This window comes from Episyrphus balteatus, chromosome 2 (assembly GCF_945859705.1).
Source record: "Episyrphus balteatus chromosome 2, idEpiBalt1.1, whole genome shotgun sequence".
Classification (NCBI taxonomy): domain Eukaryota; kingdom Metazoa; phylum Arthropoda; class Insecta; order Diptera; family Syrphidae; genus Episyrphus; species Episyrphus balteatus.
Window position 1 is genome coordinate 30,432,679 of NC_079135.1, and position 17,399 is coordinate 30,450,077.

Sequence of the window (17,399 nt, forward strand, 5' to 3'; positions counted from 1 at the left end):
ATAGCATTTTTTTTACTACTTGCTCTATATCTATGTCAAAAAAAACTGAGATTTTAATCAAAACCAACATTACGATGATGGAGAAGTCCGAAAATGTGGGTCTCGCAATTCCATCAACCGTCTGTGCGTCCATCTGTATACATTTCTTCGAATTTTGTACAAATGATTTTTATAGAATTCTGAAAGTTGTTTTTTTTTTAATGTAAAAAAAAAATCATTAAAGTTACTTCTTTTATCCAAAAAGTGAAAAAAAAAACAAGAAAAGTAGAAATTTTCAAACTATTTTCTTAAAGTTTTTTAGGTGGAAAAACAAATAAAAATGATGCAGAAAGCTAAAGTTCAAAAAACAATTATCGTCCATATGTTTTTATATGGCTCTTATAGTAGTTTTCAAAATATTTTTCTTAAGATTCTATTTTATAAAGGAAATCAAATGACTACTTCAATTGGAGGTCAATTAAAAACATGTCTTAAAAATAAAAAATATATATTTATTTACATTTCTTATAAAATTTCTTTAAAAAATAATAACTATTATCCTTCAGTAAATTTTGGCTATTTAACATCTGTTAATTTGTCTAATGATGGATAAAGTGTTGGAAATAATAAATTGACTCTGAGTTTATTCCACTTAAGTTCATAGTGCACTTATTTTTATGGGCCTTATTGTAAAACAGAAAGTATTCAAGAACAAATAGACAGTCGCGGACACATTAATTGAACATTGAAATTAATAATCTTTAGCGTTTCTATTTGGAAATGGCATAGACTGCTTCATTGTACGTGTTAATAGCTGACTCCAAATTCTTTGCTCTAGACCATAATCCAAAATTTTGTATTAGAAAATGCATCAACTTATCCATTTTTCGGGGCAAATTGTTCAATTTTTTTCCCATACAATAATTTTTGAAAATAAAGAAAAGTTGACTATTTTCGCTTTTATTATTCAGGGGTGACAAGAGAGTAGTCCGGTCAATTTAGACATCCGAGGTTACATTAATTCCCAGCAAGCTGAAAATTGGTAGGATTGTTGGAAATACCATCATAAATTAAATCTAAAAAGTCCTCATCGATCCGAGGCGTGGAAAAAAATTTATGGGGGGTCAAAGGTCACAAAAACTGGTTTTTCACGATTTTCAGCAAAACGGTAAGTCTTGTCAAAAAATTTTCAATGCAAGAATTGTAGACCAGATCATTATATATAAAAAGTGTCATGACACTTTTTTTCCTAAGACCCACCGTTTCTTAGGTATAACGATTCAAAAAGTTGAAGTAGAGTAGTAATCGTCATAATCTGGCCTATTCTGAAAAAAGAACTCCCAACTGAAAAATTCTTGAAATTTCATTATTTTTTTAGCTTGAATTTCGTTCTTCGATGGTTAAGAATATGAGGAAAGCAAAAAAAATGAAAATTTTCACCATTTTTCCGACTGGGGCCCTCCTCCCGAAACCATTTCTCTGGGATTTTTTGTTTAGAATAGGTCTGAATATATACAGGGTGTGCAATAGAGAATGGACAACCTTAAACCGGCCGATAGCTATACTTATGACTGTTCTAAAAACAGAAAGAAAAAAGTTCTATCGTAACCAGTTCATAAAATATTGGCTTTTTTTCGTTCAGTGTATTTTAAATTTTATCATCTTATGTTTTCGTTCACTGCAACCACGAATGAATGAATTTTTTTTATTTCTTTTTTTTTATAATTTTCTACACCAATTGGATGAGTACATAAACGCTTTAAAAACTGCATGGCTATTGCACATTTTCGTAAAAAAAATTTTGAAATCTGTTTTTTGATGCAAAATGTAAAAAATGTATTTTATGAAAAATTTTAAACACCTGTGGTATAAAATAAATCTATAGAAACCTAAGTGGCCAACTTTCTTAAAAATATTCCCCTTAGACGAGTATATTTTTAAGAAAGTTGGCCACTTAGGTTTCTATAGATTTATTTTATACCACAGGTGTTTAAAATTTTTCATAAAATACATTTTTTACATTTTGCATCAAAAAACAGATTTCAAAATTTTTTTTACGAAAATGTGCAATAGCCATGCAGTTTTTAAAGCGTTTATGTACTCATCCAATTGGTGTAGAAAATTATAAAAAAAAAGAAATAAAAAAAATTCATTCATTCGTGGTTGCAGTGAACGAAAACATAAGATGATAAAATTTAAAATACACTGAACGAAAAAAAGCCAATATTTTATGAACTGGTTACGATAGAACTTTTTTCTTTCTGTTTTTAGAACAGTCATAAGTATAGCTATCGGCCGGTTTAGGGTTGTCCATTCTCTATTGCACACCCTGTATATATTCAGACCTATTCTAAACAAAAAATCCCAGAGAAATGGTTTCGGGAGGAGGGCCCCAGTCGGAAAAATGGTGAAAATTTTCATTTTTTTTTGCTTTCCTCATATTCTTAACCATCGAAGAACGAAATTCAAGCTAAAAAAATAATGAAATTTCAAGAATTTTTCAGTTGGGAGTTCTTTTTTCAGAATAGGCCAGATTATGACGATTACTACTCTACTTCAACTTTTTGAATCGTTATACCTAAGAAACGGTGGGTCTTAGGAAAAAAAGTGTCATGACACTTTTTATATATAATGATCTGGTCTACAATTCTTGCATTGAAAATTTTTTGACAAGACTTACCGTTTTGCTGAAAATCGTGAAAAACCAGTTTTTGTGACCTTTGACCCCCCATAAATTTTTTTCCACGCCTCGGATCGATGAGGACTTTTTAGATTTAATTTATGATGGTATTTCCAACAATCCTACCAATTTTCAGCTTGCTGGGAATTAATGTAACCTCACCCCCTTATTTTAGTCTAATTTGACCGGACTAGAGGTACTATATCTCATATCTAAAATATAATCTAAAAACTACCAAAAATCAAATTTCCTATTAAATACTTACCAGCTAAAATGATAGATACGAAATGCGTATTCCTCATAATAATCAAATCAGTTATCCTTATCAGTCTAATAATGACGATAAATCTAAACGCATCTCATTCCAAAGAATGCCATCTAATCGATAAAATATGTTTGTTCACTTTTATTGACTCGTATTACGTACCTACATTTAATTCATTTTAGTACCTTTCCATACCTTTACTGTTTAAAGGAATATGACTAAATGTACTAATGTAGGCTCTCTTTTATGAGAATAAAATCCTTTTTTTTTTGTCAAAAGGATGCGCCTCTAGGCGCATGTCTGCCAAAACAAAATTATAATTAAAAGCACAACCTACGCACGATATTCCAATTCTACCCTCAATAAGCACCCTCGATATTTTATGTTTATACTTAACTTTCACTGACGTAAAGTGCTTGTGTCATCCTCGGAAAAAATGCATTTTCTCGCTGCTAGCTGCTCCTTGCGGGAGTGGGAGTAAATTGATTAAGATCTTAGCCGGAATATGCTGTAAAACCTTTCCCTCCGGAATCAAAAAGAAAACCAAAGTTGTTTTGTGTTTCTTCTTAATTTTTTTTTAATCAAAGTGATTTGTGAGAAAAAAAATGTTTGGTGAATTATTTTCATATTTATCGGTGAAAATTCGTCGTGTAACAAGTAAGTTTTAATTTTACTTAAATTGTTAAATATAAACAAAATTAAAAGAGTCATTTTTAAGGAAATTAAAAAAAAAAAAGTTTCTATAGCTTGGAAAAAATCCTTTTTAATTCTTGTGTCTTTTTTTAGAGCTAGCTATATTGAGTTTTCCCTTTGGGTTTGTTTTTTTTTTCTTTTTTTTTTTGCCTCCAAAAATCAATACCAATAACAATAGGCTATGATTATCATTTGAATGACACTCTTCTCCTAACTAGGCTCTCGTGACATAGTTATAGTTGCTAGAATTGTTTCTTTTTTATCACACTTCTAGATATGAAAGGAACAAAAATAGATATAACAACTACCATTCTTTATGTACAACGCAGGTGATTTTCTCGTTTTCATGTGAAAAAGTGTTTGTTCGTTTTTTTTTACTGCAAGGAAAAAAAAGTTGGTAAATTTAATTTTTTATTTTTTTATCTTGTAAATTTTATTTTCGACTATACAACGACCGACAGTTTAGGAATTTCGCTTTAAATACTCAACCCCAAGTCAATTGTATAAAAATGTTCTGTCCTTTATAACATTTTATTCCGGTCAAAGTCTTCTTTTTCACTAGCTGGTTGGCTGTGATATTTGTGTTTAAATGAATCCCATTGACATGTAAATAGATTCGCATTAAAAAAAAAAAGAAGCTACACCGCACTTATTTAAGTTAATCTAAATTTAAGTTAGTCGTGAATATAAAATTTTCGAAAAATACTCGTACATATGCACCGAAGTAAATGAAGCGTGAGAGCGGCAAATAATTGCACATATTGAACGGTTCTGACTCGACTCTGGTTATTTATTGGCATTATTTTTGTACGTATTTAAGAGCTAGATATGTATGTATTGTGTAGGTATATAGCTTCAAATCGGAATGCATTTGGTAATACGTATGTTATCCGCGACTGTGGTTGGAAATTAATACAACTCCAAACACTGAAGATTGTTTGTTAAGCCTCTGAGCATTTTTTGATTTAGAATAAAATGTAGGGGTCTATAACACCACGAAAAGAAGACAGGTGAAAACTACGTTTCACGAGTCATTGTCACTTTGTTTTTTTGTTTTTTTTTTTTTTTTTTTAAGGACAAAAATATATGATGTCAAGTCCACTGCACCATAAGTACCTTTTTAATAGTTACGGGTGTGACAATTATACTTATGATTTTATAAATTATTCATTCATTATTCAATATTAAAAATTCAACTTGAGTAATCTACAAAACTCATGGTGTTTCGTTAACAAAAACAAGTGTAATATGTATATAGAAAATGTACTTGGTTTATATTTGTTTGAATTGAGATACGGATGTGACATAAAAATACATAGTTTTTGAATCCTGTTACAAACGCTAAGGTATTAAATGGAAATATAAAATATTAATTTGCTTAAAGAAACCAAAAGTCCCTGTTTATTCCCTCTACATTATCCATATTTAAACTCAGAAATCTGTCACATCGCATACAAAATTTAGAATTTCCCATTTTAAATTTAATGGATCGTTAGTAAATTTTGCTTAAATCATTTTTGGTATAAAATTTTCAAATATGCAAAGTCATATTTTGCTGATTGGGGTCAGGTTATAGAATAAAAAAAAAGTTACACATACGCCACAGTGACCGATTCAATTTAACGAATATTGATTCAAAATTTGGTGTCTCATTCGATGGATTTGGAGGAATTCTTTTTTTAAATATACATATTTTTTCAGCAAAAGGTTTTTTTTGTTTTCATTTATTAGTAGGACTAAAAGAGACCTGTTTTTTGATGCCAACTCGATGGATTTGGAGAAAATTTTGTAAAATGCATTTTTTTTCGAAAATAAACAAAAAAAAAAAAAAATTGTAATTTTTGTACCTACTTAAATGAACTAATATCTTAGAACCAAAATTTGTTTCAAGAATTTGTTGCCACAAAATGCATAGTTAAAAATCCAAAACAAAAAACCAAGAAAATAGAAAAATCAAAAAAGATAACACGATAGCAAAATAACTCTTTTTTCATACCTACATATGTACATACCTACTGTGCCAAAAAAAATATTCTTGCAACACTTTTTTCAAGACGACCGACCATATAAAATACCAAATTGGTGAGTGATAAAATTTCATCCTGGGTCAATTTCACCTTTTTCTGACAACGCATCGTTTATTGAAAAAATTGATATGACAACAGAGGAATGAACTAATAATTCTAAAGTTCTTACAAATGGCACTTATCTGGCATTAAAACTAGTCACTCTTACTTGTGATACAGTTTTTGGTGGAGGCGAGACTTATTTGCACTTCTAAAAGAATACCATATACATATTGCAAAAAGGATTAACTTTTCATCATTTTTACTTTAATAACGATTACACATTTATCCTTGTTTACCCAATTCAAAATTCCAAAAATCACACTCAATTGAATGTGTTCATTATATTTGCTATCGAAGAGTTTTGTTTTCATATAAATATTTTTTTTTTAAATACTTACCATAAAACTCTTAAAGTTTCCCTCCAAAAGATTCTAATAAATTACAATCAAAATAACCAATTTTTCAGATATAAAAAGAAACTATTTATTCTTTAAAACTTGACTTACAAACTCCTTAGGCGACGTCATTATTTTATATGATCCCAAACATCCTACACAATCTTCATACTTGCCAATTGCAATCATTAAATTTCACTGTCATTATTTCGCATTATGAAAAATCAATTTTGTCTCCTGCGACTAAGCCATTAAACAATCAACCAAAAATGAAAAATTATCCCAATAAAATGACTCAGATTGCTAAAGAATAAAATTTTCATTTTGTATTCCATAATATTTTGGTAGTCTTTTTATTTCACAATAATTTCCTTATTTTTAAATTTTTAAATAATTTTTAATTTTTTAAAACTTTTTAAGGCCATTTTTATTTTCTCTTTGTAAATATTGTTTTTGTATTTCCACTAATTTGACGGCCGCCTTTTCAAATGTCTATTCCAACAACTATATGACGACAAAATCCACTTAAACTAGATTTTTTTTTAAATCTTCAAACAAAAATATAAAAAAAGAATCACCACTTTCTAGCAATTTAAGCGCATCACTTTGTTTTCCATCCCTCCAAGCCCCTTTCATGTTCGTAGACAATTCAAGCATAATGTGCTCAAGAAAAGAATATAATGAACAGGAAATGCATGTGCCATCACTCACTTTTATAATAATAAAAAAAAAAATAAATTTACATAAACATCCTCTTATTTTATTTATATATAAAAATTAAATCAATTGTAAAATTCCTACACTCAACACACATCTCATATATATCACCTATGTGTATCTAAACAATATAAAAAAAATACAAATATATAAAGAAACACATTACTTGATCAAACTAAATTTAAGAAAAATCTATAATTAAGTAAATAATATTACAATTAAATAAAAAAAAAATAAATAAAAAAATAAATAAAAAAAAATGTATAAACACTTAAGAAGATACACAACACTCTTATGTGTTGAGTATATCCATCCAATCTGATTCTATAGTACGCGCTATTCTACACACATCATCAGCATCTCTTTCCAAAAACAAACGACGACGGGATACCAAGACTGCCAAGTGTATTTGGTCTTTCAGTCTTCATCTATCTTTAAATACTGATTATTCAGTTTACTGCGCGAAAATATATTCAATCTATCTGCCATAAGTTTAGCGCAAAGTGTTGAGTTGATATATAATTTTATTGGAGGTAGAGGAGAGATATTTATCTCTGCGCTAAACTATCGGACATCGGAGGCACCTTTCGAATATAAAAAAATCATTTTTACTCACGACTCGGTGCGACAATAATAACAACCACGACGACGGTGGCGACGTGACACACCACCGGCATCACGATACCAATACTATACACACTACCGACCGCCTCAACATCGAGACTTGGGACTATACAGGCTACTACTAACTTGGGGGCCAAACTAAAAACCACCCAAACCTAACCACCGCAGTGATAGAACGAATCCGATTCCGTTGAGAAGCGCGAGTTTGAAAAGCCGAATGCTCCCTAAAAATTTAGCTAAGGTGAAAAATTATTTCAAAAATATATAAGAATACACTGTCCGAGGGAAATTTTTAATATTTTCTAAAAAAAAAAAAATTAAAATTCATAGATACAAGTGCTTGTGGTGCGGTGTGTAAGACAAATGCAAGTGATGCCTTTGTGTAATTATAAATGTGACGAATTTTGAAAATTCAAAAAAAAAAAAAAAGATACAACTTATTTCTGATTCAAACGGATTCACAAAGTTTTGTGTGTTTTTTAAAAAATAAATATTTTATTAAATATTAAGAAAGTGTTGAAAAAAAATCTCCAGACTTCAAAAATGGATAACAAAAATGTGTCAAAACAAGACGAAAATATAGTTGAAGGTATATTATTTTCATAAATTTATTCATAGTTTGTATTTTTACATAGATAGATAGATACTTTATTTATGAGATAATCAACTCTGATGCAGTTGTTGGTCATTTTTCTTTATGAATAGAGATTATGGACAAAGTAATAGGAAATGTAAACAAAAAACAATTGTAAATATGAGATAAAAATGACTTCCTCTGCTAGACAATCAAAAATATTTACATTGAATAATTTAAGTTTTTAGCAGGTATGGCTATTATAGCTTATAAGAAAAAAAAATGAATGACTGGGGGAAAATAAAAACAAAAAAAAAAAAACAAACGAAAAATCAAGCTTTTGTATGTTAAACTTTAGTAATAGGTTAGTTGTTACGCAAATTACCTTTTAGTCACGAGAAGGTAAAGTACCTACCTACTTTCATATACATACACTTAAGTATACAGGTACAACTACTCGTCTATAAATATGATTTATCAGCTGATAAAGAGTTTTTACATCATAGTCAAGCTTTGAATGAAGCTTTACTTACATATACTAGCTTCTATAAATTAGAGAAAAATAGGCAGCTGAGAAATTTAAATCTTTAAAAGTCTTTACATGCATTCTGAATCCGTAGAAAAAGTATATATACTGAAAATAAGGACAAAAACCAAACCCATTAAGTTATAGAAAATTTGAGTTTCAGAATTTTGCTTTCCAACTCAACTTAATATTGAAGTAAAGTTTTCTGTTCCATTAAAGATTCAAGAAGAATATTTCCGCATGAAATCAGTTTAGTTCAAAATCAAACTTAACTGCCCAAAATACACATTATTAAGTAACTATGATCTGAATACTGCTTATAATTGGACACAGTTTTTTTAACGCTTTAATTGATTATTAAAAAAAACCTGTACAAAATAGATGTTGCTATTAACAGTTTTGTGGAATTTATTTTCGATGTCAGGGTGATTATTTGGTCTTTTATTAATAAATTTATTTTTAGGCGGTAAATTATTTTCAACTAGTTATATGAAAATTAAACTAAAGTGGTAAATTACTTACTATTTATTGACATATCTAGAGCACATCGCTTATAAACGTTATTTTAGAAATGTCCAGCAAATAAATGATTCCATTACACACGATTACTTTTCAAAATGTAAGGTTTGAGATTGTGAAAAACAAAATAAATTTCATTAAATGTCATAAATATCAAACTCGGGAACGCATTATTTCTTAAAGCCTGGTACGCAGCTCGCGCTAAATTTAAGCTCCCATACAAATTATCGAAAAATTTTATTTGAGCTAAAATGGACAAATTATCGATAGGTTGTATCGGAATTTTATCTCGGCTAAAATTTAGTGCGAACAGCGTACCAGGCTTAAGGATTTTTTATCTCGAAATGATTCTGTCAAAATTTGGTAGTGCTAATCGGTACCTTATCCAAATGCCTTAGACACATCGTCGGCGTAAAGCAAAATTGTTCTAAATCCACTTTTCACCGAAAATGAGTTAATGATGCAGTTTTACTAATCTGAGGGTGCTCTTTCCGAATTTGAAAACCGTTTTTGTCCGCAGATTATGTAATTTAATGGGACATAGAACAATAAAAACATGGAAGTAGCCTTTTGAAAATGAGCCCGAGTATTCTTGATTATTCTAAGTCCCATCATATTTTGTTCTAAGTCCACTTTTTATTTAAGGAAAAAACGTACTTGTATAGGGAATGTTCTATGTCCAATTTTGGGTTTTCAGTTTTAAAAAATATTTAAAAATAGTATGCACCTGCTAATGAGGTAAAATTGTATATTTTTTTCAAGAGAAAAAACTTTATAAAAAACATAACTTGAATGGCAAACGAGCAGAAAATTGTCGCTTTAAACCAATTTGAAATTTAAAAATCGTCCCCTGTAAAATTTGCTTTTTGTGACTTAGAACAATTTTGATTTACGGCGACGACATGTTGACCAAACTATAATATATCGAATAATTAAAGCAAGAACAAATGAAAATGAATAAAGTAGTACTTATTGTATTTTATAAACGTTAGTTGAACCGAAATATAAAAATGCATTTATTATTGAACTTAATATTAATATTAAAGGCTGTAACTCTTACAGCATTTTTTTTTCATCATTTCCAACAATATTTTCGATATAACTTTAAACAAAAAAAAAATAAATTTTTTTTTAATCAGTCTAATACATATCTAAGACTTTCAAAAATATACCAAATTATTGGAAATTTGATGGTCTATAACTTTAACTATTTAAAAAATTATGTTACTATTACCGGGAATGACAAAATCTTTAAAAAAAAACCGAAAAAAAAAAAACAAATTAAAACAACATAACCTCAAAACTATTGCCCGCTCAGAATTATAATATATTACAAAGAAAAAGATAATTAAATTTCCAAGAACTTTGGTCTGATAACCATTTCTCTAGGACAAATATTTTTGGAGATATAGAGCGATTCGCGTTTTCCAAAATGGCGGATTTCGCCAGGAGGGTGGCGTCCCGAAAATCAGGACTTAAGGCTTGGCCACACCGGAGGGTATGCGGTAGCGGTACGGGTAGAGGTAACGGTACTTGTATGAAAAAAATTCCAAACTGACAAATCAACGTTCAGATGGGGAATTTTTTTCATACAAATATCGTTACCACTACCCGTACCTCTACCGCATACCCTCCGGTGTGGCCAAGCCTTTAAGCTTTTCAAATACCCCTCTTTCAGATTTGAAAAATTCAGCCGGCCTATATTTCGTTTCACAATATGCCTGTTTTTTTTTACTAACTTTCCTGTACTATTAGCACTAGCAATATTATAGTGACTGTTAGAACAATAAGAATTCTTTGGCAACAGAAATTAGAGTTAAATGACATGAAAACGCAACAACACCTAACGAATTACGAATGTTCCTGGATTTTGACATTACTTTCACTTAAATAATATTTTTTTTGTCATCGAATGATAGAAAATTGTCAGTAAAATCTATATATAGGAAGAGTATCTATTAGGAAAATATTTAGTATAAAGAAATGTCTGATATTTCATATTTGTGAGCTTCGTATTATAGTGGAGTAACTAAAGATCAAAAATTGGCAATATTAGGGAACCCGGCCGAACAGCTTAGATTTTGATGATCTTTTTTTTCAAACGTCGGTAATTAAAAATACTTTAAAGTCTATAGATTAAAAATTGCCGGTGTTGCCGTTTTGATTTTTTAAATTTAATTGAAGATTTTTGTGAACAAAAATAAATTTTTTTCAAAAATTTTTCTTAAATTTCATAAATTAATTGATGCCAAAAGATTGTCTAGAAAATTCAAGGAACAAAAATATATGGGAGTGAGGGACAATCTTCCATAGTTCAAGCGATAGATGCAATTTTCTTATTAATTGACTTCAAACACAAAAAAAAATATTTGAACACAACGGCAACACCTACAATATTCAAATATACATTTTTTAAAAGCTAGAAGCTTAGTCATATATGTAAAATTAAAATTAAGTTAATTGAATGAACGGCTTTTGAAAGAATGGTAATTGAACTCAGATTTTTGAAAATAAAATTATTGAAAAAATTTTAACATGTCGTTTTTTAAACTTGGTCGTAATATAAAATGCATTTATTTTCAAATTTTTTTGGCCGCATTTATTATGATTTCAAATTATAAAAGGAAATGTCAATATGTATTACGGTTTATGAAAAAAACTAAAAAGTATTTCATTTTCGAATAACTTTTTTTAATAAAAGTTTTGAAAAAAAATGTAACTTATTTTTTTTTTAAAGTTCAACATCTAAACATAAAATTATTTTTTATTCATTTAATAACCCTTACTGTTGAAAGTTAAATAGCAAAAATTTAAAGTTCCTATTTACCACAGTCTTTGAGAAAATTAATTATTTCAATGCAAAAATTCAGTTTTAATAAAAAAAACCATTGAAATTGAAGTAATTTTTCATTTTTTTTTTCAAAAGTGTGATATATTTTACCTTTTTTGCTTCGAAATTCAACTGATAATATTTATGGCCAAAAATTTTTTTTAAATAAATTCATATTTTATTAGAAAAAGTTTGGAAAAAAGTCATTTTAAATTTTTCAAATAACATTTTTTTTTTAATTCTGAGTTTGAGGACCATTTTTTCAAAAAGTCTTGATTAAATTTAGTGGATTTAAATTTAAGAGATAAGAATGAGCTTCTGGCTTTTTAAAAATGTATTTTAAAATATTGTAGGTGTTGCCGTTGTTTTCAAAATATTTTTTTTGTGTTTGAGGTCAGAATGTTAGAAAATTGCATTTATCGCTTAAACGATGGAAGATTGTCCCTTACTGCCTTTTATATATATTCCTTAAATTACCTAGAGAATCTTTTGCTATCATTTGTTTTATGAAATTGAAGCAAAAAAAATGGTTTTGTTAAAAAAAAATTTTATTTTAATTTTAAAAAACAATACGACAACACCGGCAATTTTTAATCTATAGACTTTAAAGTATTTTTAATAACCTACGTTTGAAAAAAAAAATCGTCAAAATCAGAGCTGTTCGGCCGGGTTCCCTAATAATTTACTTTAGTTACTCTACTATTAAGGTCTAAACAAAGTTGTAAACAAACAATTTTAGAATTTAGTTTTCTCAGAACCTAGATTAGATTTAAAACTTGTTTCCAGTGTTTAAGAATTAAAAACGCCATTAATAACAACAACCTTATTTCAAATTGCGGAAAATGTTAATGTTTTGAAAAAAAAAAGGTTTTTATCGAAATATATATATCGACATAGTTTTTATAAGTAAGTTTAATGAAGATTTAACATTCTAACTTTGTATTGTTATTCTCAACAAAAAAAAACTGATGCTTCAAGTTATTGCTCTGAAGATTAACATATGTACAAAGTAAAGAGCTAAGTAACATAAACATATTTAGCTAGGTTTTATAAAACCAATCGACGTTTACTCAATTTTGTTGGAATGATTTTGTTACAGATGACTATGTACATATTTATTTTATTGGAAAGGAATTTCGTTTAATATATTTTGTTCCTTTATAAATATTTTTCCAGGACTTAGTGATTTTTTATCACCAGCTACTTCATTAACAAGATTTCTCGCTTGTATGGCTCCAGTAATGGGTAAACAATATTTTTGTTCAACCTGTCTCAAACGTCAAATTGTTCTTTTCACGGTTGTTGTCATTTTTTGTATTCGAAGACATCAAAACTTTCGCTATCGTTCATATCTATTATAATCATATTCATCGAATGCCATACATTTGTTGCTAAATTTTTAAATGTTTCTCTTTTCAACAAAGTATTTGTTATAATTTGCGTGTAAAATTTAATTTATTTAAATAATCTATGAGGAATATTTATATATTTTTTTCTTTGGGTGACATTTTATGTTTTTATTTATTTTTGCAATGAAGTCAATTTCTATTTCTTTTTTCTCCTTCCTTTCTATCTATTTTTTTTTCTCATTTATTTGTGTTGAAAATAAGTTCGTTAAGTCGTGGGCGGATTTCAGCTGGGAATAAAATATAGGCTGATGGTGGACTGTGATGTGGTGTGGTGAGAGTAAATTTTCAAAAATATCTCTATCTTACGAGGTCGATGTTTTTACTTTTCTTTTTTTTTTTTCTGTCTTTTCTTGTTTTCATACAGAACGTAAAAGTAATTATACGAAATTTAATTTAGGAAATTATATTTTATGCGAAATTTGTTTTTCAGAAAAAAACACACTGAGTGTTGAAATGTACAAATATAAAAACAAAGCTAATTTTTGGTGCATGTTGTTCAATATTATGATGATGATTAATTATGATAATTTCAATTTGACTTACCAACAAGCAATTTTCTAATTGTTTGCTTATAAATAATGAGGATTTTCGAAGAATAAACATTTTATAAGTAGCTTATGATCTAAGTATTTTAATCTTATAAAAACGAAATTTTTAGCAATATATTGAAAGGAATCGTTGGGGTAAAACCATATAACAGGGAGCTGTTTTGAATTTTGATGTGTATATCAGTAATAACTGAGTGATAATTAAGTTATTTTGCACCACCAAGTACATAGTTGTTTTATATATTCAATTCAATTTTAAACTAAATTTCACATAAAAATCAAATTACTATGCTAAGAATGTATTTAGGATAGGTGAAAAGATTTGGGCTTATAAATTCTTCAAATTTCTCTCAATACTTTTGGCTTCTTCGTAGAAGTTGGTCTTTAAAAATGACTAACAAGGGCAACTAACAATTTGTTAGGCATTAAAATACCATAGTGTATAAAGTTAATATCGTTTCGTCAGTATCATTGACACCATTTTGTATATCATGAGTAATCGCAAGAGAGAATGAACTTGATCAATACTTTTTGGCAAATTGCCTGATGGTAGCAAACTGACAGGAATTATATTTTGACTTTTTGTAAGTGTTTGTTATAACGCAAAAGTTTGTTTCCATTTAGTTAACTGGTTTTGCAATAGAAACCTTAAATTTAGTTGGTATGTTAGTCCCAGAATCTCAAACACTATAATTCGGAAAATCAGACGAATTAATTTTGTGGAAGATAAGGTCTTTTCTTAGCCTTTATTTTTTTACTTTCAGCTCTCGTAGATTAGAAATTATGATTTAAGCCTTTCGTGGCACTTGTGCCCTTAATTATGAAAGTGGACTCTCCCAAAAATACGATCAAATCTTGCCTAAAAATAATTTTTATTTAATGTGTAAAGTTTATTTGAAAGCGAAATAGCGAAAATACAATTAAATCGTTATAAGAAAATTATTATGTAAGTTTTTCTTTAAACAATGCAAAAACTGACTTAGTCCACTTTCATAATCATGGGCACACTTATAACACAACACAAGTGAGAACTATACTTTGAACTAAGACATTTACCATTTGTCTATCTGCTTGGTTCTCATCAGTCTGTCTGCTACATTTCATGAATAAATTAAAAAGATTCCTTTATTAAGCTAAAACTTAATACAAAATAAACGTCATTATCTTCTGTAATTGAAGGCGAGCATTTTAAAAAGAATTACTCTAAATATCTACTTTTGGTACTATTACCAGAAAAGAAATGTATCATTCTGGTATTAAATTTTGTCATAATTATCATTCTTTTATTCTTCTATCAAATATATAACACTGTCATCTTTTATTTCCAAATAATAATAATAATTTACTTTAGAAAACAATGTGTTTAAGAAAATTAGATTTCTTTCATCAACTTTCAAATATAATAATGGATCCATTCTATTTGTTTACTTTTTTTCGTATGTGATTGAAAATATTTATTTTTTTTTTTTCGAGAAAGAAATTCAATATCTTCAATGGATTTCTTTATTTTTTAGAATAACTCATTGCAAACACTTGTTGATTCATACAATCTGACTAGAAAGTATTAATTAACTTTGACAAAAAATAAATATGCTAATGCATATTATCTTTACTAGAGATAATTAGTTTTTAGTTTTGTATTTTTTGAGAACTCATTGCATGTTCAACAGTAAATCGGAACTCAAATTATGTTACATATACTTTTGCAGCAAAAGGGAATATAAATGTTACAAAGAAGAAAGGTACACACCTTTCTTTTTTCCCAAAAATATAATAGTCACGAATTAGGTCAACACAAAAATAAGTTCTTATTAAGTAGGTATGGTACATGCTTTAACCTAAATGATTTAAATAAACAAAAAGATAATTGCTAAAATATGAAACACCGACTATGTACTATAAGCCTTAAGTAACAGTTGATTGAAGGAGTGAATTGGACATTTAAAGAAAATAAATCAAAAAAAGGAAACTGTTTTTTTTTTAACACGTATACGCCCGAGTGACCGAAAGGATTTTTGAGGAAATTTGTATTTTTTGTTTTCTGTTTTTTTTTTTTGTTGTAGTAAAATTTGAACTAAAACTAGTAGTAATAGTGTAGCCAATTTTAATTTGAAAACGAGTCATTTAGTTGCATTTTCGATTGATAACATTTGTTTGTGGTGTTGTGATGTGTTGAAATAACCACCAACTTTGTAGGAATTGGAAAATCGACCGAGAAAAACGTGACGTTCAGTTTCCTTACATAAAACATGATAAATCTAAGGTCACATTTAGGATGAAAGTGGTATTTAATCGTACACAACCCAATGTTAGTAAGTTGACTTCAGCGAATTATCGCTTGAAATGAAATAAGTTCCAAATTTTGAAGTATACAAAAATATTTCTTGGACCATTATTAACGATAATTTCTTAATTTCTAATTTTCTCCGAAAGAAATTTTTCATACAAAAGCGTCTGATTAGACGTCATATTACTACAAAGTTAAAATAAATTCAAAAAATCTTTGAGATCAAAACTATATAAAAAGTGTTTTCGTTATTTTTTCTTTTAAATTAAATAAATTTTCTTATAAAATAAATGACAAACTTAGATAACAATTTTCGTTTTACGAATGTTATAAAAACTTTATTTTAAAAGTTTAAAAGAAATGAATCAAATATTTGCGTTAAGTAAGTAGGGAGTAAATCTTTAGACAGTCAGTTTATTAGAATGGATAAAAAGACCAAGCCAAATTTTATTTCGATAAAATAGAAAGAAATTTAATTTACAGAGATCCAATCAAAACCTAAGCAATATCGGATTTTTTGTTTATTCATTAATGAGTTTTTGTTTCATATAAGTCTTCGAGGACCGAGGAAGTGTTAATTTTCCTCCTCCCTACTAAACTTATTATGACAAGAGATAGAAGCTTCAATGAACTACAAGTAAAAGTGAAAAAAAAAATACGTATACGCCCGAGTGATCCACTGTTGAATATGTTAAGCGCAAACCAATTGGCATTGTCACATACTTCCTCTGATAATATTTTAATTCATAATATTAGTTAGAGACATTCGCAACAGATAATACAAACTCTGTCAATCTACAGCTTATTCACATGGAAAGATATTAACAGAAAAGTTGAACTGGTCAACTGCGTAGGTACACATTTGAAAAAATTGAGGGCAATTCTTTGATGTTGAAGTAAAAAGCGAACTAAACAAAACAATATTAATGGCAGTTTGTCAACAATTGATTTCTATCAATTCAATCAATGGTTAAAAAGAATAGGTAAACAATTTCGTTTCTGAGAAGAAATTGTTTTCTTCTCGACTTTATAAAATACTAGCACACATACCTAATTTCAAACGTCAAAAACCATTCAAACTCGTCAACTCATGTTAGTTTTTTAATTATTAATTTAAATTGGTTTTTCCTTCCAAAGACAAAAAAAATTAATTAACATATCAAGAAAAATAATAGAAAAGTAAGATTCTGTATGCTTCAAGTTGATACGCTACAATCTAACTTATTGCAAGTGTACCGGCAAATGTATTGTTTCGCTCTGGCAATACAATACAGATAAATTGTC

General features: G+C 28.3%; 1 protein-coding gene across 3 annotated transcripts in view; it reads left to right on the forward strand.

The window, feature by feature from the left end:
• The first annotated feature begins 3,326 nt into the window (after positions 1–3,326).
• The window catches only part of LOC129912447 (uncharacterized), a 51,996-nt gene continuing 37,923 nt past the window's right edge, over positions 3,327–17,399 (forward strand). Inside the window, exons 1-2 of one of the 3 annotated variants that reach the window (XM_055990674.1) lie at positions 7,201–8,011; positions 13,048–13,116. In XM_055990674.1, the coding sequence (XP_055846649.1) occupies positions 7,966–8,011; positions 13,048–13,116 (115 nt within the window). In that variant the 5' untranslated portion in view covers positions 7,201–7,965. Of the gene's footprint in view, positions 3,582–7,200; positions 8,012–13,047; positions 13,117–17,399 lie in introns of those variants that run through there. The other 2 variants (XM_055990675.1, XM_055990676.1) reach the window with 2 other exon arrangements.